At 40.7% G+C, this 26,646-nt stretch overlaps 1 protein-coding gene across 5 annotated transcripts in view; it reads right to left on the bottom strand.

Annotated features, from left to right (window-relative positions):
* adarb1b (adenosine deaminase RNA specific B1b) overlaps positions 1 to 26,646 on the bottom strand; it is a 229,103-nt gene that overhangs the window by 24,655 nt on the left and 177,802 nt on the right. For all 5 annotated transcript variants that reach the window (XM_041806676.1, XM_041806675.1, XM_041806680.1 and 2 more), the window contains 2 exons: positions 16,617 to 16,691; positions 6,218 to 7,143 (listed from right to left, as the gene is read on the bottom strand). In XM_041806676.1, coding sequence (XP_041662610.1) covers positions 6,218 to 7,143; positions 16,617 to 16,644 — 954 coding nt within the window. In that variant the 5' untranslated portion in view covers positions 16,645 to 16,691. The remainder of the gene's footprint in view (positions 1 to 6,217; positions 7,144 to 16,616; positions 16,692 to 26,646) is intronic.

The following is a 26,646-nucleotide window of genomic DNA, read 5'->3' as shown; positions in this document are numbered from 1 at the left end:
TGGGGTCGCTGTCGTTAAAACGGGGTGCTTGTTGAATAAATCAGCTGTGAGTAAGTGAAAAGAGAGACTAAAGGAGGAAAAAGGAGGCTCTGGGGACTGGACTGTGGACAGTGTGTGGTGCTGATTGGCTTCGTTTTATCTTTCTTCACACACCGGCATTGCTCTTAGAGCGACATCTTCAGTGGCTAAAAAGCATCAGCCTGCCTCTCTGCACACCTGATGTCCAAGAGGTTTAAAGATAAACGATCCAGGACAAAAAAAGTTTAAATGCTGGAGTGAACTGGACAAATTTTAAAAGTTTAATGCAGATGAGATCCATGTAGACAACTTTTTTAACAACAGCTTTTTGCTTTTGACCTCTGGCTGCATCTCTGAGGAGTATGTGATGAAATTAAACTTTGATTATATAATCCACCATTCATTTTGATATATACTCCTCAGAGAGGAGGCTGTACTTTACCCAGTAACTAAGACAGTAAATAAGCATTACTCCAGGAAAAAAGGCAGACGCCAAGCATTAGCATCCTGACCAGCTTTATGATAGACCTAAAAAAGCGCCACGTCATCATGCAACTCTGAAACCTTCTGTGGTAACTTTTATTTCTTCAACTGTTTTCATCCAACTGATGACTGACCAGAGAAGATAAACTAAAACCATAAATCGATACTTAGCATTATTATTATTTTTTTTGGGCCTCTCTGGAACTTCTGACGGGGCCTCTCTAGGACTTCTGACAAGACCTCTCCAGGACTTCTGAGTGGGCCTCTCTAGGACTTCTGACAAGACCTCTCCAGGACTTCTGATTGGGCCTCTCTAGGACTTCTGACAAGACCTCTCCAGGACTTCTGATTGGGCCTCTCTAGGACTTCTGACAAGACCTCTCTAGGATTTCTGATTGAGCCTCTCTAGGATTTTTGATTGGGCCTCTCTAGGATTTCTGATTGAGCCTCTCTAGGACTTCTGATTGGGCCTCTCTAGGACTTATGATTGGGCCTCTCTGTGACTTCTGACAAGACCTCTCTAGGATTTCTGATTGAGCCTCTCTAGGATTTCTGATTGGGCCTCTCTAGGACTTCTGATTGGGCCTCTCTAGGACTTCTGATTTGGCCTCTCTAGGACTTCTAATTGGGCCTCTCTAGGACTTCTGATTGGGCCTCTCTAGGACTTCTGATTTGGCCTCTCTAGGACTTCTGATTGGGCCTCTCTAGGATTTCTGATTTGGCCTCTCTGGAACTTCTGACGGGGCCTCTCTAGGACTTCTGATTGGGCCTCTCTAGGACTTCTGATTGGGCCTCTCTAGGACTTCTGATTTGGCCTCTCTAGGACTTCTGATTGGGCCTCTCTAGGACTTCTGATTTGGCCTCTCTAGGACTTCTAATTGGGCCTCTCTAGGACTTCTGACAAGACCTCTCTAGGATTTCTGATTGAGCCTCTCTAGGATTTCTGATTGAGCCTCTCTAGGATTTCTGATTGGGCCTCTCTAGGATTTCTGATTGAGCCTCACTAGGATTTCTGATTGGGCCTCTCTAGGATTTCTGATTGGGCCTCTCTGGAACTTCTGACGGGGCCTCTCTAGGACTTCTGATTGAGCCTCTCCAGGACTTCTGATTGGGCCTCTCTAGGATTTCTGATTGAGCCTCTCTAGGACTTCTGATTGGGCCTTTCTAGGACTTCTGATTGGGCCTCTCTAGGACTTCTGATTGGGCCTCTCTAGGACTTCTGATTTGGCCTCTCTAGGACTTCTGATTGGGCCTCTCTAGGATTTCTGATTGGGCCTCTCTAGGATTTCTGATTGGGCCTCTCTAGGACTTCTGATGGGACCTCTCTAGGACTTCTGATTTGGCCTCTCTAAGACTTCTTATTGGGCCTCTTTAGGAATTCTGACAGGGCCTCTCTGGGACTATTACTTATCATTATCAAACATTTACATGGAAATATTCCAATGTGAGCACCGTGTTACTTTCACGATCAAGAATTATTGAATTACTTCGATATAATGATGTTCTGGTGTTGAGAATGTCGTTATGCCCATCATTAACTGTCATTGTAACTTTAAATAGTAACAGTGACTGTTTTTACATGGACTTTACAATTCATGTCCGGTTTTGATCATTTTTTGGATATTGTGTTTCCATGCCCACAGAGAAAACTGGTTATTCATCTCCCTCTATACATGAGAAATCCAAGTATCCTGGTTTCCTAACACTAAATCATATCAGCATAGGAGTCTGTGTGTTTTTACCATTATATATTTATTTAAATCTTAAATGAAATAAAAGACCACGGTGAATTATTTTGGCCTCTGCCGTCATCTGGTTGAAAATATGGTGTTAATCTCATTCAATGTTCTAATTCTTATGAATATGAGTCGACTGTTAATATTATTATTTACTAAGAAAGTTTAGCTGAGACTCCAACACAGACCGAAGTAATCCCTCAAGTAAATTCATTCACCAAATAACAGATCCAGAAACAGCTTCAGAATAGAAGTATTATGTTGGTAGCACAACCTTTTATTTTGAAAAACAAAACAAAAACACAGTATCATATATAGATTTCAGGGATAGGAAGTCTTGAACTTAACAGGATGCTCACAGAGTGCTGTTTATCCAGCTATCACAGAGCTCTGAACTCTCTGTAACTTTTGGTGTAAAAGTCATTCTCTGTCTCCAAGTAAACTAAGCTCACATTTTAATAATGGCTGAAAAATTTAACTGTTAAGTTCAACATTCATCTAAATATGAGCGGTTTTAGACCCAAGAACGTAGTTAGGCAAACAGATCTGCTGACTGATCCACTGCAGACACCACAACCTGGTTGTCACTCACTCTTTTTGTGCATAAGAGGAATAGCTGTCCCTACGCCACACATCCAACATTTTTCAAAGTATCTGAAGTTAAATGAACAGTTAAGTCAAGGTTGCACCTACGCATGTAGTCTACAGCTGTCAGAAAATGTGATATGGTATATACATGGCACAGTATCCCATCCCCCAGTTAGCAAAACTGGGATACTGGGATATCCTGGCATATCCTGGATACTCCAGTCCATGTAAACATAGTCATTGACTGTATTTGCATGGACTTGAGTATCCCGGCTTCTGTTGGGTTTTCTGGAGCATTCCAATTTCTGTTTGTGCATGTATATGTTTTAGGAAACCAGGATATGCTAGCATCCCGGTTTGGAGGAACCCAGTTTTGCATTTGGAGAACTCTGAATAAAAACGAGATACTGTGACATGTCTACCCTGTGTCCTGTTTTTGGACAGCTGTAGATTACCTTTGCAGGCACAACCTCGATTTAACTGCTCATTTAACTTCAGATACTTTGAAATATGTTATATGTGTGGCTGAGAGACAGCAGGTCTGCTCCATTCAAAGAAAGTGAGACATTCAGGCTGCTGTGTTTGCAGTCGATAAGTCTGGGTTTGATGATGGCAGTGTTGTGTCTAAACACGCTCATATTTAGATGAGTGGTGAACTGTACAGATCGATTTCTCAGCCATTAATAAACCGTGAGCGTAGTTTACCGTAGAGACAGAGAATGACTGCTTACACAACGGATTACTGAGTTGTAGGCTAAATCTGTCAACACGCCCAATATCTAAAATGTAGAAAAGGTAACTCTTCTGGTGTACTTTTCAAAGTAAAAGCTTGATCTTTTCAAGGTTGTGTTTAGGCTACCTGTGTTGTCTGATTCTGAAGTTGTGTCTGGGACAGTTATATTGTGAATTAAGTCACTTGCAGGATTGCTTGTTTTTTTTTTTGTGACATTGCTAAACTTTGTAACTAATGATAATTATAATCACCTTATTTAAGATTTGATACATAGAGCCATGTAAGCCTATTCATTTTTGCCCTCCTATCAGTATAGCCACCTGGAGGCCCCCCACATCTTCCCATCCAGCCCCCAGAACATTATCATGTGCAGAGTAAAAATTATGTCGTGGTATTTTGTGTATTGTTTTATTTTACTTTTTATATTTTCAAATAAACTCAATTTTTCAGAAATGCCCCTGTCAGCTGTTACTAGCAAATATAATGCATGCTAAACACATATCTATCAGCACATTCTTGATTTAAAAAAACTTTCAGCCCCTTTTTGAAGTGCAATTTTCCTCTTGGCTTTTTCACTTAGCACTGCGCAGCATATTAGCATCAACCCAGCGATGGACAACCTGACAGCCACAGAAATATTCAGCTAAAATATCTCAATCGCCCCCTTGTGGCTGGCTGCAATATAGGAACAGATCTCAATGTTTGAGCCTAAAAATGATGTAAATTTAAAAGAAATAATACTTAAACCAAAATAAATGATAAGAACATTTTTAAAATTCTTGTTTATTTGAAAGTTAGATTCAACGTTCCTGTTTAGGAAAAGCTGGCCCTGGTACAAATGTAGTTACTAACCCCTGCCTTAGGTTATACACATGTTCTTAATTTAAATAAGGTTGTTTTCTAGAATACAATTCCCGTATAACAACTATATTGACCTCAGATCCAAGGTTATTAAAGTTAACTAAAAATAACTAAATAACTAAAACTAAAATGTAAAAATCCTTTTAGTTATCTGAAACTAAATAAAAACTAAGCTTTACAGGTAAGACGAAAACAAACTAAAACTGTATAGTGTGTTTACAAAACTTACTAAAATGAAATAGAAATAGGGACAAAATCTCCTCACTTTTAGTCTTTGCCACTAGCAAACTGACTGACATGAACACCAAAGCCTAGGGGGAAAAGAATCACCTGATTTGAATGAAGACAGTGTAACACAGTGTCAATATTAGGTCTTGAGATGTATACAAACATTAAAATTGAATAATTAAAGTGGAAAGTTAAGAGCTCTTTCGGGTCTTGACCCTGGCAGGGATCCCACTTTACCAAAAAAACTAGAACTGACATTAAAACTAATAAAAACTAAACTAAAATGAAGAATTTTTGCAAAATAAAAACTAAAAAAACAAAACAAAAACAAACAAACAAACAAACAAACAAAAAAAAAAACAGCGGTAAAAACTAATTAAAACTAAACTTAAATTCAAAACAAACGGTAAAAGTAAATACAAACTAAAACCAACGAGAAATCCAAAACTATTATAACCTTGCTCTGAACAGGTATAGTAAAGAGCCTGAAAATTAAGGACTATTGTGTCTATTCTATGGATGAGTATTAATTAGGACCACTCTTTGCAAAAATAACAAAATTCACAAATGAAGTTTCACAGATACCTGGGCATAGGGATGCAGTGATCAGAAACAGGATACTTGTATTTCTAATGTTTACAGGGGTATAAAGGACTGGCACCAGGGAAAACAGAGTAACAGTGCCCCCCCCCCATCTGCTCTGAGTTTGTCAAAGTTAGATTTGCATATATCAAATGAAGTCACAACAAAGCACTGATTGGATGCTTTACACAAAGGTCCTTTGATAAGAACAAGTGTGGTTGAGAATTTTTGGTAAAAACACTTCAAATTGATGTTAATTTTTGACAGTAAGGTATCTTTTTTTTCCAGAGTGTTCTGGGGGGGCTCAGCATATGAGGGGCGTTCACATACAAAAAAGGTCTGAAACCGCTGATGTAGAACACAGGGGCATTTTCAAAATAAAACATTGTATTTAGTCTCAACATTATATAACCTATTACCATATGAATGAACAAAAATAAGCTTTGGAAAGACAAGTAGAAAGTTTGTACTTTGTTCCCTTTATTCCCATGTGATCTTGTAAACTTGCAAATCCAGCTACCAAGGTCTGCACTCCTCTCTTCTTCAGATACAGATCCAGTGAGTTAGGGCCCATGTTGTTGGACAGTGCAAAACCACAGTGCAGATTCTGTGGGTTGCAGTGGTAACAGCAGGTAATTTACTGTGCTAATACTATATAGAACAGTTTCCCTGAGCTATTTTACTTTGGATTGTAGGACCTACAGCCCCAACAAAATGCATCTTTGGCTCATGAATGTTCAAAAACAACACTGTAAATCAGCACAGTTAATATTTAAAAGGCATGATGTGTCATCTGGCAAACTCCATGACTTAACAGAAAAGAGAATAAAAGGTACTGATGCCTGATTTCAAGCTAAATAGATTTTTTTTATAATGAGCAGGAAATTAACATTGTGTTTTGCTAATGCCCCTTTGGACCTCTTGGTGTCTGTTCTGAACTAGTGCATTTTTCTGCACAAATTTCTGATCTTAATGTAAAGTGTCTTACCTGTGGTAGGTGAAGCTGCAATCCCTCTCTGGGTATGGGTTGTCGGGATGGTGTCTGGTCTAGCTGCATGTTGAAGAGAGCTGAGAGGGCGGCCTGCGCTGCCCGGGCTTTAGCCAGCTTCTTGTTGCGCCCTGAACCTTCAAACGTCTGTGCATCCACTGTTACTGACATCACAAAATTCTTGGCGTGACTCTCCCCACTTTCTGAGACAAAGTCATATTTGAGACCTGGCCTGAGCTCATTGAGGATCATGACTGGGTTTTTGCCACTGGAGGGGGAGCTGAATGCTGATGGAGGGGGCAAAGGGGGCTGGACAAGGTTGCTGCCAGGTGGTGTGGGCAGTGGGTACTCTCCTAGTGAGTTTAAAGAGCTGCTACCATTGGAGCCTACATAGAAGGATTCTTCGGGTGCGGCTGGTGTCTCAAAGCCATTGAAGAGCATGTCTGGGAAGTCAGCCTGGTCAGATGTAAAGTCTGTGTTCACTGTCAGGGTCCGACCCATTGCCAGGTGTGCCTCAGATGCATTGGGGAACTGGACAAAGGAGCGCAGTGCTTTCTCAGCTGCATTCAGTTTGGCCTTCTTCTTGGTTGGGCCCATGCCCTCAAACATTTGTCCATTCACCTCAACAGTCATGACAAACACTGGTGCATGGACTGGTCCTGTCTGAGACAGCAGTTTGTACTGTAGACCAGGTTTGATCTCATTTAACTGCATCAGAGCATTCTTGGGCAGGACCGGCCCTGGCGTTTTCTTGCGCTTTTTGGCCCGGAACTTCGAGTGTGCGTGTCCATTGTTTCCCTCTTCTAGGGGCCGCTTTCGACTGCCCAGGCCGCTGCCATTTGGGAGCTGCTCAGCCACTCCCATCCCGTCTTTGCAGGACACGTTGTCCAGGTTTCGGTTTTCCTTAACATCGGCGCTGCTTGAACCTGCGGTGCCCAGAAAGAGTAACTTACAACGCCTTCGTTGCAGGATCTTGTAAATGCAAAATTTATAGATTCCTTTATCACTCTTTGGAACTGAACCAATGATTTGTGTTCCTTTATAAAAGCAAGTGGAGCTGACTTGTACTTTAGTTGAACATCTTAAGCATGAGTCTATGGATATAACAAGAATAGGAGAACACCAGCAGTACAGTTTATAAGTGAAATGCAGATTTCCTTAGAGATAAACATTGACCAATTATTTCAATCATAGAACACTTCAGGATTAACTTTGTTTTATGAAACTTAATTTTAACATTAACCTCGGTATATCTGTACAATTCAAGTCTGACTTGAGGTAGTTTTAATATTCTTAAGGTCAGGGTAAAGTGGGGGAAGAATATCAAACTTTCAGGTTTCACAGTGTTATGATTCTACAACATAAATGCACACAAATACAAGCACACATTTCAAAACTTAACAGAAACACACACACTGAGCTGCTTCTCATCCACTCTATCAATTTTTAATCGCTTGAGTGCCTACAGAGAAATTGGGTACATTTTAAGTGTTCAGGTTTTAACTGCAGGCTCTGAAATACATCGTACTGGGGAACACATATCACTGAATCCAGTTAGCAAAGTGGATGGAATATTGGCAAAAATTTTCATTTATAACATCCTTCAGCAAAGGCTTGATAGGTTACTCCTTGCGGTACTCAGGAGAAAGAGAGGCCGCAGTGTGCATGAGTGGGATTGTAGGTCGGGTTGAGGGAGTGCAAGGGAGAAGTGCAGGGGGAGGAGCTGAGGACCAGGCAAAGAGGAGAATACATCAAAGAGGCAGAAGGAGAAGACTCCACCTACTGCAGGATCCTAAAGGCTTCACTGGTGACACGCTGGGATGTTAAATTGTTGTTTACCCGTTTCACATAAGATTTGGAAAAAGAATGACTGTCATATTTAAGATGAGGGAAATCTGAATTTAAAATCTGCTTCTAATGAGGTGCCATTCATAAGACCCTGCGCCTCTGAGATCCCCCCCATGGAGTTTTTCAAAGAACAGTGTTGGTAGGTTGCAAAATGTACTGACATGCTGGTACCATCTGCATACTACAATTGACATATCTAAAGGCAAGGAAAAGAAGACATTTATTTCTAAGAGCAAAGAAACAAAGTGCATACCATTCAATGTCAGAGAAAATGTGCATCAAAAGCATGCAATATTTTTTAGTGTGTGCATGTATTCTACATAATATTGTAAGCATTATGTAAATAAATAGGGAGAGGGAGGGAGGCTTAATGGTGCACAAAACTCGCATGAAGAGCCATCTATGGAAATGGTGATGGGGTAATTATTTTCTTTGCAAGCTAGAAATTACAAAGGGGTTTCACTCTCAATGAAGAATTTTAATCTAGTCAACACTTGCTCTCAGAGATCAAACTTTAATGAGTGATGAATGGACACTAGAAGAGCAGCTATGTACTAAACCTCTGCTCTATGGAGCCTGGATACTGTCTGAGGTGGTTCTTGAGCACTAGAAGATTTTCCAACAGGTGACACTGAACTCTGGTGGTCATCCAGAAGTCACAGATCCACTGGTACATTTGTAACTCTGATCCTGTTTATTTCCTGACAACCAAAGATGATGCTTTAGCAAGTAATGACCAGCACAGTCACAGGAATCCTATCTCTAGGAACGGCTTGACATTTTCTGAAGCACTGCTGCCACCACTACATTTGGGACAGAAACATTGTCCCCATAGAAGGAGGCGTAAGTGCATGGTGCGGTCCACTTGGCTGAAGCTCACCAGTTAAAGGCATCCAGTGGAGACAGTCCATTAAGTGGAGACAGTCCTTGTTGAGTGGCCTTTAAACATTTAGGGGCAAAGACAGATCTTTTGACCTTTACATCTGCTGAATATCCTCAACAATCCAGCTGGGAAGACTCTGCTTAGACAGCACGCACACTTAAAACTCTCATAGCAGAGCAATGATAGCTGGCAGTTGTTTTAATATTATGCCTCAAGGCCCATAGCAAAGAGAGTAGCTCATCTGAATAAGTCTCATCTTGCAGTCATAAGGGGTTGTAAGCTTTAAGCTCAGCAACCCGGTTAGCTCAACTCTTTAGGAAACGTGCTAGGTCATACTAAAGTGCCACCCATGTGTCGTCTCAGCTTCAGTGTATACTGTATATGCTACACTGACTTACAGTGAAGGACACAAATTCTCCGCTGATGCCACTGCCATAAGAAAAGCAACCTTTGTTGAAGCTCACCTGAGAACCAAATGCTTCAAAAGCTTAAAAGTGTGGAGAAAGGATCTCCCAGAAGTAGAGGCAGGTCTCAAATGGCAAATCCTGTGTTGCTAGGCTTCTTGAAGAAGATGGATCACTTCTAGAGTTGTGCCATACTGCTGAAAATGCGGGTATTGGTATCTGCGAGTACATGTGTTCATGCACCGATCTGATACAGTTCGGATTTTGGTTTCATTTAGCCATGCTATACACTATATTGCCAAAAGTATTCACTCACCCATCCAAATAATTGAAATCAGGTGTTCCAATCACTTCCATGGCCACAGGTGTATAAAATCAAGCAGCTAGGCATGCAGACTGTTTCTACAAACATTTGTGAAAGAATGGGTCGCTCTGAGGAGCTCAGTGAATTCCAGCGTGGTACTGTGATAGGATGCCACCTGTGCAACAAGATCAGTTGTGAAATTTCCTCACTAATAAACATTCCATAGTCAACTGTTAGTGGTATTATAACAAAGTGGAAGCAACTGGGAATGACAGCAATTTAGCCACGAAGTGGTAGGCCAAGTAAAATGACGGAGCAGGGTCTGCAGATGCTGAGGCGCATAGTGCGCAGAGGTTGCCAACTTCCTGCAGAGTCAATCGCTACAGACCTCCAAACTTCAAGTGGCCATCAGACTAGCTCAAGAACAGTGCGTAGAGAGCTTCATGGAATGGGTTTCCATGGCCGAGCAGCTGCATCCAAGCCATACATCACCAAGTGCAATGCAAAGCGTCGGATTCAGTGGTGTAAAGCACACCGCCAATGGACTCTAGAACAGTGGAGACATGAACTCTGGAGTGATGGATCACGTTTCTCCATCTGGCAATCTGATGGACGAGTCTGGGTTTGGCGGTTGCCAGGAGAACAGTACTTGTCTGACTGCATTGTGCCAAGTGTAAAGTTTGGTGGAGGGGGGATTATGGTGTGGGGTTGTTTTTCAGGAGCTGGGCTTGGCCCCTTAATTCCAGTGAAAGGAACTCTGAATGCTTCAGCATACCAAGAGATTTTGGACAATTCCATGCTCCCAACTTTGTGGGAACAGTTTGGGGATGGTCCCTTCCTGTTCCAATATGACTATGCACCAGTGCACAAAGCAAAGTCCATAAAGACATGGATGAGAGTTTGGTGTGGATGAACTTGACTGGCCTGCACAGAGTCCTGACCTCAACCTGATAGAACACCTTTCGGATGAATTAGAGCGGAGACTGAGAGCCAGGCCTTCTCATCCAACATCAATGTGTGGCCTCACAAATGCTCTTCTGGAAGAATGGTCAAAAATTCCCATAAACACACTCCTAAACCTTGTGGAAAGCCTTCCCAGAAGAGTTGAAGCTGTTATAGCTGCAAAGGGTGGACCAAGGTCATATTAAACCCTATGGATTAAGAATGGGATGTCACTTAAGCTCATATGCGAGTCAAGGCAGGTGAGTGAATACTTTTGGCAATATAGTATATGTTAGTGTTGTAAACTGGAAATCAATTCTTTTTCACCTCTCAGAAACACTACACACATGAACTACTCTTTTTAGAGCAATGAAGAAGAACCAAACAAAGGTGAGAGAAGGCCCACTGCAGCAATACGAAATACTTGCAGAAATCAAACTTTGCTCTGAAGAATCCACACCAGAGGATTCCAGGGACTATGTCCCAGCCTAGAAAATGCAGCAATCTGAATTTTCAACATGTCCCATGCATGCTCCAGTATTGCAGGACTTTCTGAAATGTGACCCTGTGGTCTTAGCCTGCAAGCTCCAAGTCTCAAGGCCTAATCAGGTGGCAATAGCTGTCTCTACACTGGCATCCAGCCTTGACCATAACTACTGGATTTATGCAAAGAAGCTCTGCTTTTGTGTGACAAGATAAAACTCTAGGTCTAGCCATAGTTCGTTTAGCTCGGCTGAGAGGGTGGCTCACAAAAATCTTTTTCTTCACAGAGCACCCCTGAGGTACGACAAGGTCCACTCTTAGAATCTGAAGCAGCATCATGGGATTGGGATGGGATGGGACAGCTGGCCTTCCTACTTTAGTGCTTTCAGCTCAACCACCTGTGTACCTGTGACATAACACTGCAATGCCGATGCAACTCTTGCAGTGATTTTCAGACAGCAACTCCCTCAGGTGTATGAAACCCTCAGCTTGTATGGCATTTGTTATGGCCATTAATGGCAAGCAGTGGAGCCATGCAGCTAGAACAAACACGTTAACCTGTCAAAGCCCAGAAACTTAAATCCTAGATGAATTCCCTCAGTAAAAAGCAAATCACTGTGTAGGAGTGACTAATTCATAAATCTCAAGCTCCCAGCACTCCCCAAAGTGAAAAATAATCAAAGAGCTGGTAACTGAAATTAAGCAGGCATGCTACATTAGTGGAGTTTAAAAAAGCTCAAATCAAATCACTAAATTTGTAAGCTAAAGCTTGAGCCAGGTAGCAGCCTCTTTCACGAAACCAGGGAGCTCCTGTTGCATGCTTTAATGAGCAAAAGCACTCACCAGGGAGCAATTAAAATAAGCAAGGAGCTTTTCACTGCTGTGAGGCAAGTTTTTATGTTGCAGCAAGCAGAAACAATTAGCCTAAAAGGAGACCAAAACACTCTACCAATTTTTCCTTTCTTTATTTAACACTAATCTGAGCCACTGAAGGCTCATGACTTTGTTGATGGAAGATCCTCGACCTGCACATGCATGACATCAGTCATATCCTGCAGTAAAGCTTCTAGTGCTCAAGAATTTAAAGGTCTTTAATTCTCTTAGGGATCATTCAGTTTGTATAAAAAAAATCAATCTGCAAAAAGCAAAATATTTTGGTAGTGCCCAAAATGTTGATGAAATTCAAATCAATGTTTTTTTTCTAACTTAACTATTGATTATAGTTGCCATTCAGCTTAAGACTCACACTTTTCTGATTTTAAAAATTGTGAATAAATTGCTCAACACAACTAAAAAAACTGAGAACATGGAAACCATTAAAGCTAGCTATAAACATGGGGAATGGGGACCAATAAGCCAATCAAAATGGTATCACATTAGGGGAACTCTAGCATGCTGCACAAATAAATACAGTGAATAACATGGCACACAGCAAAAAAATGGAGCTCCCTTTCTCCATTCTAGTAACATAATTTAAACTAATAGTGATATTTTTATGCTTCTTGTAGGATGATGGATGTGCAGTTTTAGTCAAGAGCCTACGATCAGATGACAAAAGCCACAGAGCAACAGCCATGACATCATGCATGCATTAAAAAATGGCACACGCATGCAGTTGGGGTCATTTTCATGCGAGTATCTGTGTAATCAGCACTCATTTGGTATGCAAAGACAAAAGATCCAACATGTTTGGATCTGTCAGTTCTTAAAATCCCTGTGAGGGCTGCATGAACCAAACAGCAGAGACAAAAAGTCTTTTATCAGAATTTCATTTCAACTGCTTGTTGGGCGTTTCATTTGGGAGAATTCATCTGATTAAAGAATTCGAAGAAGTGCTAAGGTTGTCACATAAAAGTTAGAAATGATTTCATGTTTTTCTCTGGTGTTCCCTTGGTATTCTGAAATGGGGTTGTGTGAGCTTGGACTGCGTTTTATCTTCAAATACATCCTTTGACTAGAAATAAAAGAAAAAGGCTTCAGAGCTTTGAATATGACTACTTTGCAACTCTGTATATCTGCTTTAACACATAACAACATGCATCTCCTCAGAGCCGAAACACTGAGTGTGATACAAGAATAACAACTTTTCGTTTGTGCTGCAGGTCAGGGAACTGCAAGGATAACAGCTGTCTTTGAGTGTGAATTATGAATTGTAGGAGTGAGGAAAAAATGCACATTTAATCATGTCTTTCTGTGCAGCCTGAGCCTCAGATATGGAGTTCAAACCAGAATGTCTAATTGAAGTTCAATGAGGAGGAGTGAGGAGGATTTTCTGAGCAGAGGAATGGAGGTAAAGGGAATCTGTAATATGACCTGAAGCCTCTTGGATGTAATAAATAGCTCTTCCCATAAAAGTTTCACTTAATGCAGAGGCTTGGATGCAGTTTCCTTGAGTGATGGCTGAAGATAAGATGATGATCACTCCATTTGGGATTGGAGTCATAAAGAGGTTTCTAAATGACACTGAACATAACAAAACCTGTTCACATGCATGTAGGCACCCCTAAGCAGATACCTCCTTTAAGCACCTTTCGATTCAGGCCATTCATTTTGGGTAGGGACATATCAGTAAAGTGGCTCCCAAACGTTTCTTGCTGGGTCTCTCTTTGGCCGATGGAACATTTTTCAGCCCCTCCTAGCCCTCACTGTACACATTCACATGCACAAATATGAGAACATATGAACAACATAAGGTCAGTCACATTTTGTGATTTTCAAAAGTTCTGACTCTCTGAGGATGCACAATTCCCTGGAATTAAAAAAAAGTGATTACGAAGAATGTTCTAAAAGGGAGGACTGTGGCCAGGGCTCTCCTGTCCAATAGATGTTATTCCTCCTTCCTCCAATCCAACATGCAGACAATGTCTTGGACTTGAACTGCAATCATATCCCTGAATCTAGGGTGACTTCAATTAACTGTTCCTCTTCCGCAGTGCTGAACTCATCAGCTAGTGGTGCTTACCCTTGCCATGCCACGGTATGGCCCGTTTTGGGAACCTCTCTATTAGTGTAATCTATCTTGACCAGGCAAAAATCGTTCACTCTTCCTCTTCACTCTCCTGGACTCTGGCTGGGTCAGTCCAGAACTTTTATCTTCTTCTGGTAAAGCCTTTCATTAGTTGATTTGGGTGTTTTTTTAATTTGTCATGGTTGTGTGGAAAGGTGAAATTGCTGTATGTTTTCAGCTTTTTGCAGATAACTGAAGCGTTTATTTGGAGCTGCTCATACTTCCTTTGGCTTCAAGTTAACTACAACTAGTTCCAGCTGAAGAAAACGGCCCTAAATCATGATGCTGCAACCCACTATGATGGTGGTATGCTGCTCTTTTTCTAATAATCTTCGTGTGACTGGCTATTGGGCTGGATGGAAAGATTGAAACGTTTCTGTGGGGAGCAAACTGGTATCAATATCGTCACCGGTAAACTGTCTGCCATTGAATGGATCTTTGCAGTACCAGTTTAAATGTGTGCATTGAGCTGTGGTGCTAACTGATGCTTCTGCTAGCATAGCAAAGCAAGAAGTGACAGGACAACAGCTCAGTCTGAGGCCAGTCAGCAGCATGTTTTGCTCTTGCATTAGCAATACAGACAGCCAGGTAGGGGAGGCATGGCCTTCACTTACTCGGGCTGCTAAAGCAATACAGAAAACAGGCAAAACCTGTGTTTTGTTACCTCTTTAAGTTTGACGTCTGCAAATAACAGCAACACAGCGGCTGTGCTTGCTCTTCAGAGCGAATCTGTTGGTCTGTCTTGGTCTTTAACACAAGATGAGTCATCTTGGCTTGTTTTTAGTCCAGCGCTGACTGATTCAGCTTAAACGCAGTTTTAAACACTGCAGCCACTTAAAGTCACAGGTAACGCTGTCAAAGTTATGTTAAATTTATGATAAACACGCCTCTCTATTGAAATCCTTAGCAATAAAAGTCCATAGCTGCTTCTATTGTGAATGCAGCCAATAGGTAATATGGTATAGTCAATATCAGATTGACACCTCAGCAGCGACAAAGAAGTGAACATAAAGACTTGCTGAACCTGTAGCACCTGAATATGAATTCAAATGTATTATCTATTCTAATTTTGTAATACTGCGTTCTTAACCTTGCAAAGCAGATGGATACGCCCGTTTCTGTGTTTCTCACTGGTAAATCCATCTTGCAAAGCTCCCACCTGAACCGTTTGGGCCTGGTTACAAAGTGACAGGACCAATCAGCATCTAGGGCCCAGTACTTTCAGGCGGGGCAGAGTTGTGACGTAAGCAAGCAGTGACAAGAGGCCAAGGCGACTATGGAGGAAGAGATTAGCATGGATGCTGCTAAACCACCAGTTTTATTGGAACTTGACGACACTTCGTTAAAAGAAGAACAAAGAACAGTACTGAGTTGTTGTCTTTTCAAAAACATCAAAAGTCATGTACTGACATGTCTACAATTGCCATGGTTCGCGTTATACAGCCCTCTATGGAGTTTACTTGTTGGTAGCGGCTATATCACTTGCTGCTCTGATTGGCCTAACCAGGCCTAACCCAAGCCAGTCTTAATTTTTTAGAAACATACATCAAGTCTCCTAAAAGCATGTGGGAAGATATGTTATGGTCTAAAAAGACAAAATGTAAACATACTCATAGTCATTTACCACAGGGTATTTCTGACACAAAAACAAAAGTGTACATCACCAAAAGAACACCATGCCCACAATGAAACATGGTGGAGGCAGCATCATGATGTGGGGGTTGTTCTCTTTAGCTGGACCTGGGGTTTTAGATAAGATGGGATGAATTATGAGTAATTCCAAATACCAGTCTGTTTTTGGCACAGGAATTTCCCCTTTCAGCATGAAAATAACTAAAAGCTTATATCTAAATCTGCAAAAGAAAGGCTTCACCAGTAGACGATAAAAGTTTTAGGATGGCCTAGTCAGAGTCCAGACTTGAATCCTGCTAGAGGGCTGTGCACCGGTTATGCCCTTGTAATCTGACAGATTTTAAGCACTTCTGAAAGTGTGAGTGAGCAAAGTTTGCCCTTTAAGGAAAGGTAATGCTTATAGTCTCCAACCCAGAAGACAGAATACTATCATAAAATCAAAAAGGTGCCTTAATGTTGCATTAGTCTAGGCGTGTGCAGATTCATGCAACCAAATTTTTATGTTTGATTTCTCATTAATTCCTTCTTCTATATATATATATATATATATATATATGTATTTTTTTTTTTTTTCAATAGAAATGTATGTATTATGGGCCACATTAAAGGTGGAGAAAGTTCCGACAATGTTGTCACCCCATAACCCTGTTGTGTGTTACAATATTTAAAGAAAAATGAAGGCAAGGTACGACACTGATTCTTCTGTTGCCAAGTAAAATTGTTCAAACTGATTACACATCAGAAAAGGACGGGGGGACATACAGGGAAAGATGTGCAGGCAGATAAAAAAGAAGGGAAACAAAATCCATGCAGACATTATAAAGTAGAGACCAGCTATTGCTTCATCAGGAAGACAGACAGTCTAAAAAAGGTAGTGAAAATCAGAGCCGACTCACTCATATTCTCCTCCTCATCCACATCCATGGTGACAGGTTTGTTCTGACCGGAAAGCAGCCTTGCTCCTGCTGCACCTGAGGATCAGAGGACATAAAGGTGGCCTGCATAAGCACGGTCAAAGGGATACTAAATGAATATAAACACGTTCAAAGACCTTGAGTGGTGGCAATGATGATAAATTTCTTGATGCTTCAGCACACGCACACACAATAAAAAATGCACATAAGGCACTGTGTAAGTAGCCTGTGATGTAGGCATATAAATATTCAGAGACGGAGAGGTATCAAGGTGAGAGAGGAGGCCAGGGCTGACAGGCCTTAATAGCAGGAGCAGTCTATTGTGACTTTAATATCCCTCCGATTAGACCTCATTTCCCACCGCTGGCTGAGAGATATACAGCTGGTGACATGGCCAAGCTACTCCATCGCCACACACACACACACACACACACGACTTATCCCAAGGTGGAGAGAGTGATTAAAGCTCCATTAAGCAATATTTTTCACACTAACATAGAATCAAATGATTTCATGGGATCTGAAATGTTAACTCACGCTGCCAATTACCCTGACAATAAACACCAACTCTGAGGAAATTTCAGTTACTGGCTGTGGTTGTAACTTTATATAGTTTGGTTAACTGAGCTGGTTAAGAAAGCCAAACACTCAGAGAGTCTTTATTCCATCAGCATGAAGTTTTTACTCAGTGCTTGACTTTGTATAAACCATCAGTGTACAGGAATGGGAATGTCAACTTGTCTTCCTCCAGGAATATAAAATGTCAAGAGGTCAGAACAAGCTATCAAGACTGAACTTTAAAACATTTATTGCATTGAAGCCCTTTGGGTCAGTGGAACAATCAATGTAACACTGACATGTTAGTAAGGGTTTATGAAAAGCTTTCTTTCACCATACAGATTTAAGTCTAATAATCATTATTTTAGCTCTAGTTTTGGTCTCCACCAATGTATCAGAAAAGCTGAATGTTTGGAGCTGAGGAGGTAGTGTTAAGTGAAGGTTTTCCTCACACAGATCATAATTCATAATCATAATTTTTAATAGTTTTCATTGCCAAAATCCCAACAAAGTAGGCCTACATACACCTGGTCTTGAAAAAGACCTATGTATTAACTATCAATTATTATAACAGTGTATTAGGACCAAAAACCTCTTCTCAAGTTTAAAAAGTTCTTCATTTGTGACAGAGGTGTCCAAACTTGAGGAGGGCTGCATACGAAAATATTAAGGATGGTGGGGCCACTTTCATACGCCTCACCTTGAGGATAGCAAAGTTAGTAAAAACTAACTTATGATGGTTAAGATATGCTGCGTGAATGGGTATGCTTACATAGATGGTTAATGGCTGACAAGGCAAATAGCCAATCATTTTAAGGATTTTAGGGAGGCCAATCAAAAAATGGACTGTAGGCTGCATTTCGCCCCCAGGCCATAGTTTGGACACTCCTGATTTATGAGATAAAAGACTAGAAATCTTATGTTTCAAACTTGTAAATGTACATTATCTAAAGCTGTCATCAACCTGTTTTGAGTTTCTTATGTCAAAATTTAAGACTTTGCAAAATTGGAAATTATCAATTTTTTTTCTTGTAAATAGGAGCAATTTAAATTCTGAAATTCTTAGTATTTTTTTCTAAAATAGGGCCCTATAATCCCCCAAATTTTGGGTATTTTTGCTCAAAAATGAACAGATCCTCTTGATTTTTTTTTACCCTTTAGGGCAGGGGTTCTCAACTGGTGGATCATGATCCAAAAGTGTTTCCTGTAGCCCTTTTCAGAGTTTTGTGGCTGTATGCCTGGGAAAAAAATGTGCCAAACTGTCTATAAGACAGAAAAACTTGCATTTTATTGTCCTGTTTCATGGTTTTGCTACATCTTTTGTACTGTCTCAGGCCCAAGCTTGACTACTTTTTATTAAATGCATCTGACTGACCAAAAAAAAAACAAAACAAACAAACAAAAAAAAACCTCAAACATTTGGGTCACACACTGTTGAGCATCATTTTTCTAATCATGATTTCACGAAAATATATTTATGTATGTACATTATCTGGACATTTACATGTCTGACAATACGAACTGAGTACAATAAAATTAGTTCAAAAGCAATTAATCCATAGTAGCATGAATCTCAATATGAGGGCGCAACAGCTTTATGCTATAAAGGAGGAGGCTGGGGAGGAGCAGCAGCAGCAGTGTGGTGCATGAGCATTAATGCAAGCACGAATTAGTAAGATGGGTGTCATATTTCAATACACTGTTGTGTTGAGAGAAAGAGCTGTGATTGGCTGTGGGAGCTGGGAGGCAATAATTAGCATCAGCTGTCCATCAGTTGATCAGGGCTGCCCTTGTAGCCTTCCCCAGATCTGTGCCTTGTACCAATCCTGCCTCTGAGCTCTGCAGGCAGTTCCTTTGACCTCATGGCTTTGTTTTTGCTCTGATATGCATTGTCAGCTGTGAGGTCTTCTACTGAGAGATGTGTGCCTTTCCAAATAATGCCCAATCAGTTTAATTTACCCCAGGTAGACTATAGTCAAGGTGCAGAAACATCTCAGCAATTATCAAGGGAAAATGGAGGAACTGGAGTGAAATGCAAAACATCTGAATACTTATGTCAACATTTTTTCAGTTTTTTTATTTTTCATAAATTATGGGGTAGATCAGTGAGAATAAAATGAATGTAAACAATTATAGCATCAGGCTGCAACATACAAAAGACTTGAATGGGTCTGAAAACTTCCTGAAATCACTGTACATTTCTGCTTCTTTGTTGAAATTTATTGCCTACAATACCCAAAATGCAGCGAGGCTTTACAATGGTTATTTGGTGGATTTAAGGCTTCCTTAGTCGGAGATGAATCACTGAGCTGCTGGGATTATCAAAATCTGTGAAATTTCTGTAGTTTCCCTTTAAACCTCTTTGATTCGGTTACAGTTGATTATAAAGATGAACTAATTGAAAATTAATAAATCCTTTTTTCCAAAACAGCTTCAACCAAAAACTGAACTGACTTTCAATTCAACTTACATAAGAAACGGTGTGAATCATTTTTCCTTTATAACTCATGTCCACCCTTAGGTTAGCAGTCAGTCTGCTGGACATCAAATTAGTGATTTCAAAAAAATCTGAACAGAAAAGGGAGTCTGAAACAAAAAGTTGTACCACAGGCTGCTAATTACAGACGTAACAGTTGTGAGAAAGTTTCATGACTTCCCCCACAGTCTCCCTGCACAACCACTTGAAAAGCCACAGCGCGACAGAAAAATATTGCTGAGAGCAGGGGCAGATGAGTACAAACTGATGAAACAGACTAACAGAGTAAGTAAGATGAGAGAAAGAGGAAAGTTAAAGGAAGAGGCAGAGAGGCGAGCGACACGAAGAGACGGAGAGAAAGGAGAAAGATGGCATTATGATACAGAACAGATTGTGCTGATTCTACTCTCTCTCCACCCGTCTTCCATCAGTGCCCCCATTCCTCAGCCAGACACTTTCTTAAGCTAAAGTAAATGGGCTAATTAATCTGGGCTAATGGTGGGTGACAGCAAATATGCTAGCACAATTATCACCCTATTAAAGATTCATATTCTAACCCATAATTGAAAATGAAAAGGTGGGGTGAAGGGAGGATGGGTGGGAGGAGGTCCACTGGAGTGGGAGATGAGAGTCATTTTTCTCAGGTAGCAGGATCCAGGTGCCCGTGGCCCCCACACAATCATCTAACAACCACATCCATACGCAACACTTACACAGTCTTACTCCTGCTGTTTTACACTCCCAGACTTTGAATTATTGAGCAACTTCTCAGGAAAGACTTGTCGCATCTTTAATTGATCTTTCGCTTTTATAAGAAGTCTATTGTGTCTTTATATTGAAAGTGTGGCCAGATCTAGAAGAGAGCAATCAGGCTACTAGGTATTAAAGTCTGTATATCTAAGTTTAAAGCTAAATATTTTACAAGATCATGGTGTTCTTCAAGCTTCTTTCAACACACATTGCTGAGCAGTTCAATCAGCACGCAATGCAAATGTGCCTGTCACTTTTGATTTTCAGATGAGACCGCCTCAGCCATAAATGTGTTACTATTCCTGAAATCAGGTGCAATCAGTGGGGAGGCTGTATAAAACGAGTGTGAGGGTGGCTGTTTGTGGATGTGTGTGAGCTGAGGAGTTAATCTGCTGGTTTAACAAAGACGGTGGCATCCTTAAAGGGAACTGCATCTTTGCAAAGACCTTGTTTTCATTGCATTCTGTAACCTGGACTGAAACCTATCTTTGAATTATGCCATGGATTTTATAATACACCAGTGCTGAGGAGAAAACCAGCATAGTCCCAGCTATCAAGAAAGAATGGAAAAGCCTGATTGGTGGAGAAAGTGATAAATGTATAGTGAGGTGGGTGGGTTTCTTAGGTTATACGTGTAGGGCGGGGGAACATTAAACTTTATTAATATTGATTGCTAATCAATAGCCCTTATCAATCTGAGTCCTTCCTCTGTATTACTATTGATATTGTACTATTGTTTGGTGAAGCAACTATGGATGCAGGATATTATCAGTACTGGCAGATACTGGCTTTAAGTGAATTATTCACTGCAGATTTGAAAATGTCTGCTGATATTTACAGCTGATCTACTGGCAGTAAATATCGGCCTATACCAGATACTATCTGCTGTATGAACAAATAAGCCTGGGGAGGTTTAGGCAGGATCAACAGACCTACAGTCACAGACAAAAGTATTGGCACCACTGGAATTTTTCCAGAAAACACACCATTTCTCCCATAAATTTTAGCAATTACAAATGTTTTTGGTATACACAAGTTTATTTTATTTATGTGCATTGGAACAACACAAAAAGCAGAAGAAAAAAAAAACACAAAATTGACAGAGTTTTACAGAAAACTCAAAAATGGGCTGAACAAAATTACTGGCACCCTCAACTTAACATTTGGTTGCACACCCTTGGGAAGAAATAACTGAACCCAATCGCTTCCTATAACCATAAAGAAGCTTCTTACACCTCTCAACTGGAATTGTGGACCACTCTTCTTTTGCAAACTGCTCCAGGTCTCTCAGATTTGAAGGGTGCTTCTTTCAACAGCAATTCTGAGATCTCTCCATAGTTGTTCAATGAGATTTAGATCCAGACCCATTGCTAATAAGTTCAGAACTCTCCAGCGCTTTGTCTCCAACCATTTCTTGGTGCTTTTTCAGGTGTGTCTCGGGTCACTGTCCTGCTGGAGCACCCATGACATCTGACGCAGACCCAGCTTTAAAAATTTAGTATATCATGTAGAAGTTCAATTTTCCCAATGATTTACTTCAAATAGTTTTTAAAATCTTTTTAATCCTGATGATTATGGCTAATAGCTTACGTAAATCAAAAATCAACCATCTCAAAATTTGCAAAGATTTCCTAAACCTTTACTCTCTTACTCTGGTTTGGTCCACATAACGGCAATCATAGGGAAGACTTCTGGCTTGAGAGTTGTCCAGAAGACAGTCACTGACACGCTTCACAAGGAGGGTAAGCCACAGAAGGTCACTGCTGAAAAGGCAGGCTGTTCTCAAAGGCTGTATCAGAGCAGATTATTTAAAAGTTGACTGAAAGAGAAAAGTGTGGTAAAAAAAAGCTCAACCCTCAGAGGATTTTCAAACAAAGCAGATTCAGGAACTTAAGGGAGCTTCACAAGGAGTGGACTGAGGCTGGAGTCAGTGGATCAAGAGCCACCACACAGACGGGTCCAGGAAATGGACTACAAGTGTTGTGTTCTTAGTGTCGAAACCATCCTGAACCACAAACACCATCAGTGTCTCACCTGGGCTAAGGAGGAAAAAGAACTGGACTAAAGTCCTGTTTTCAGATGAAACTCAAGTTTGATTTCATTTGTAAATCAAGGTCCCAGAGTCTGAAGGAAGATCAGTCACATAATCCAAGGTCCAGTGTTTTCCATTTCCACAGTCAGTGATGGTTTGGGGTGCCATGTCATCTGCTGCAGTTGGTCCACTGTGCTTTATCACGTCCAGATTCAATGTCCAGAAGATTTTAGAGCACTTCATGTTTCCATCTGCTGAGAAGCTTTATGGAGATTCTGATATCTTTTTCCAGCAGGACTTGGCACCTGCCCACAGTGAATCCAAAACTACCAGAAACTGGTTTCCTGACTGTGGTGTTACTGTTTGATTGGCTCTGTCCCACGTCGCAAAGATGCAGTAATTTGTGTAACAGGAGCTCCAACCAAGTGAGTGCATAAAGTCTATCACAGGCTGAACTCCCATCCTGCTGATCTTGACACAGGTTTTGACAACGATTTGATATGTTGCACTAATAAGACCTGATGCAAAGTTTGTGAGAGCTTTTGACGATTGATCTGAGCAGATGAGGAGGACAGCCTTACAAAAATTGACAAGATCATTCAACCCAAGATGGACCAAAAGGCTGTGCAAAAAGGCAATTTGGGGTAGTTTAAAACCAGACTAATTGAAATTGTATCAAAGTAATATAATCAAGAATGCCTAAAAGCTTCTATGGGTTTTGTAGGTTAAAAAACAAAACAACAAAAAAAACCTTTTCACTTTTCTTTTAAAGATTTAAAATGTTTAGACATTAGAGCCAACAAAACTAATTTGGATATCTGCATGCAGACTTGTTAAACCAAGAAGGAATACTTGATAGATTTGGATGCTAATCATTTTTGAACCCACTGCTGAAAAAGTGGATTTAAAGAGAGTCAAAAGAATCAACACTGAGGGCTGCTGACTATCCCCCTCCATATGCATAAATGATACCGCGTCATGAAGTTGTGAGATGGCTTAGATCCAGGTAATTCGCAGTGGACGCCGAGGGAGGCAGGGAAAAGAGAAAGATGAGAAAGAAGATGAAAAACCTCAAATTCAATCTGGCATGGTGAGGGGGACTGAGGGGAAATAAGGTGGTTTTGATTTGTCTCTCATCCCTCGCTCGCGCTGTGACGGAGCGATAGAGCATCGTCGCCGAGGAGCAGCAGCGGCCAACTGACGAGAGGGTGGGGTGGGGTGCACGGGAGGTGGAGCGGGAGATGGAAAGGTAAAGGTGAGGGACGGGTAGAGGATGAGAGGGAGAGAAAATGCAATCCTATTCCAAATAAAAGAGAATCATTATCTGCTCTAAAACAGAAGGCGGTGGAAAGGTCTGCCCTTGGAACGCCAAAATAATATCTGCCAATGAGGGCCAGTGATGAAAGTCAGATCTTTCATCAAAAATAGTCTTAAACCAACTTCAAACTTAGAAAAACTCTGGGAGCCACAGTAAGTTAAATAATCTAACTTACATGAAACGAATTACCTTTACTGACCAAAACATTTACATTCAGAACTAAAAACATGAATTAAAGACCTTCCATCGAACTGGTTTGCATTGAGTTTTGAGCAACAACTTACCAGAAATCGGTTTAAAATGGAGCACAAAGTAAAAATAGAACTGCTTGAAAGGTCTACTAGAGGAATGACACCAAACAGCCATGTCTTAGCATACAGGGTAAGATTTTCTCTTTAACTGCCCAAAGGAATGGATTCTTGGTTTTGCTGTGCAGCTTTAATCTTGAAGTGGAAAAAAAAATTCTACAAAGTAATGTCAATTTAAGAAAAATATGTAAAATAAGTGATTGCAGAAGTAACTGAGATCCAGACACCTATGCCTCAAACGTTCTGTCACTGATGAATAAGAATTCCTGGCTACCATTACACCATGAAGACAAAAGAACACTCCTAGCAACTCAGAGAAAATGTTATAGAAAAGTATAAGTCAGGGGATGGATACAAAAACATTTCTAAGGCACTGAAATTCATCAGTAAGAAATGGAAGGAATATGGCACGTGTAAATCTGCCTGGATCAGGCCGTCCTCACATACTGATTGACCGTGCAAGAAGGAGACTAGTGAGAGAGGTGAACCAAGACAGTCAACACCAAAAACACCACCCCCACTGGGAAGCACAGCTTTGGCAGCATAATGCTGTGGGGAAGCTTCTTGGCAGCCCGCCCTGGATGTGCCAAAATATGGGAAAATCCTGGAGGACGATCTTATTTAGTCTGCAAGAGAATTTTGGCTTGAGAGAACATTTATCTTCCAGCAAAACAATGACCTGAAGCATACAGTGAAAGCTACAGAGAAATGGTTTAAAGACAACAAGGTGAATGTTCTGGAGTGGCTGAGTCAGAGCCCAGACCTCAATCCAATAAAGAGTTTGTGGCTGGACTTGATAATTTCTCATCAAACTCATTCCTCCCATTGTTTTATATAGTAAAATCATGGAGAATCAAGGACTTATTCTAACTTAATTACTATGCAAACTGACAGTTCATAAGCGAACCATCTGCTCTGGTGGTTTAGGTAACTCTTTAGCACACATGTACAAAGAAGCAACCATTTCAGTAACATCACACAGTTCCACCAGAAGAGACACAAGCTGGCACAGTTGTAATTTGTATCAATGATAACATGGCAATTGGACAACTGATGGAATGATAGCGTCTAATTGGTCCTTTGACAAGATGATGGCCTCTGATTGGTCGGTCTGTTTGCAGTGTCACCTAACGTAAAAGGTTTGCTATTAGGTGTCATTACAAAGACAGTGGGGAAGGTAGCAGAGCTTTGAAAACACTTATCTCCTTTACTTTACTTTTCACTCAAACTGTGCAGGGTCGACTCTAATTGAAAACAAGAAAAAGAGCTCAAATACACTACAAGTTCAAAGAAGTATCACCAAAACAACCCTGCTCATCTAAAGTGAAATAAAAATGAACCACTTGCATGTGACTTTTTTGCATTAAATTACTGGTGTGCATTTTGTTTGGCACTACTTTCATCCAGGTAATTTTCTGTCTGCTGTGTTAGCAAAGAGTCTCACTGACAAATCCTTACTCCTGGGTCCAGTGAGGGAATCCTCTACTGTCAACGGACTGCATTAAAAGCGTATTATAAAACAAAAGCCTCCTTCTCTAAACCTCAAAAGCATGTCATGATGCTGTGTTGACAGGTACTAAAAACAGCCAGTGCCCCATTCCTGTCAACAAATGGAGAGGAAACAGCAAAGCATGCATCACCGCTCAAGCACAGCCTTGTAAATACTTATCTCTGTGATCTGAGGGCTTCTCTCCATGCTGCTGGAGGAAACAACACAAGAATTCCCAAATTCCCAAGAATCACAGTGTAGGAAGAAGAACTTATTGACTTCAATGTTTATGTAAGAGTTTGTTTCTTTGTGGTTTATTTCCTGTTTCTGAGTGTGCACCTTCATATTGGTCTCTGTTGCTTTTGATATGATTTAACCCTCTGAGCTGTAAGCTGTTTTTAACCATTGTGTCTATCTGGACTTATTGTCTTAAAAAGCTTCTAAAATATCAACCCAGTGATGCACAATCTAATATCCTTTTATAAGACAACCTGGGCTTTAAGAACATGTGCGCTGCAGCGGTGTCACTTGATCTTTTAAAAGGTTAGGGGACTATAAAAACAAATGGGAAAAGAATTTAAAACTGACTTTTATGTGTGACAAACAGAAAACAATAATCACCAAGTCTTTTTTACACTAACTTGTTCCTCCATCTTTTGGGACCATCAAGTGAAAAAATAATAATTCTGTGACAAAAAGTATTCAAAATATTCACATATTTACAATTACTACCTTGTGTTTCTTTGTGTTCTTTAATTGTGCCATTATTCCAGGCAGTTCCTGTCTGCAGTGACACAGAGGGTCACATCACAGGCTCCGATTTCCGATTGATTCAATCCATCGACATCATTTACCTTTAATCTTAACAATTCCCTTACTTCCACATGCCTTGAAAAACACATTCTCACGAGGGGCAGTCAGCCCGTCCAAGAACAGAGAAGTCGAGGAAGTAAACATGGCCAAAAGCCACAAAAACATGCTAACGCTGTTGAAAATTTGTCTTCATTTCTCAAAAAAATGATGCGAACAGTGCAACGTCCAGCGCCTGTCCATAACAGATTTCATGCAAGGCATGCATGTT

The sequence above is a fragment of the Cheilinus undulatus genome, linkage group 15, assembly GCF_018320785.1.
Source record: "Cheilinus undulatus linkage group 15, ASM1832078v1, whole genome shotgun sequence".
Classification (NCBI taxonomy): domain Eukaryota; kingdom Metazoa; phylum Chordata; class Actinopteri; order Labriformes; family Labridae; genus Cheilinus; species Cheilinus undulatus.
Note: the sequence above shows the minus strand (reverse complement) of the source record. Positions and strands in the feature narration are given on the sequence as shown.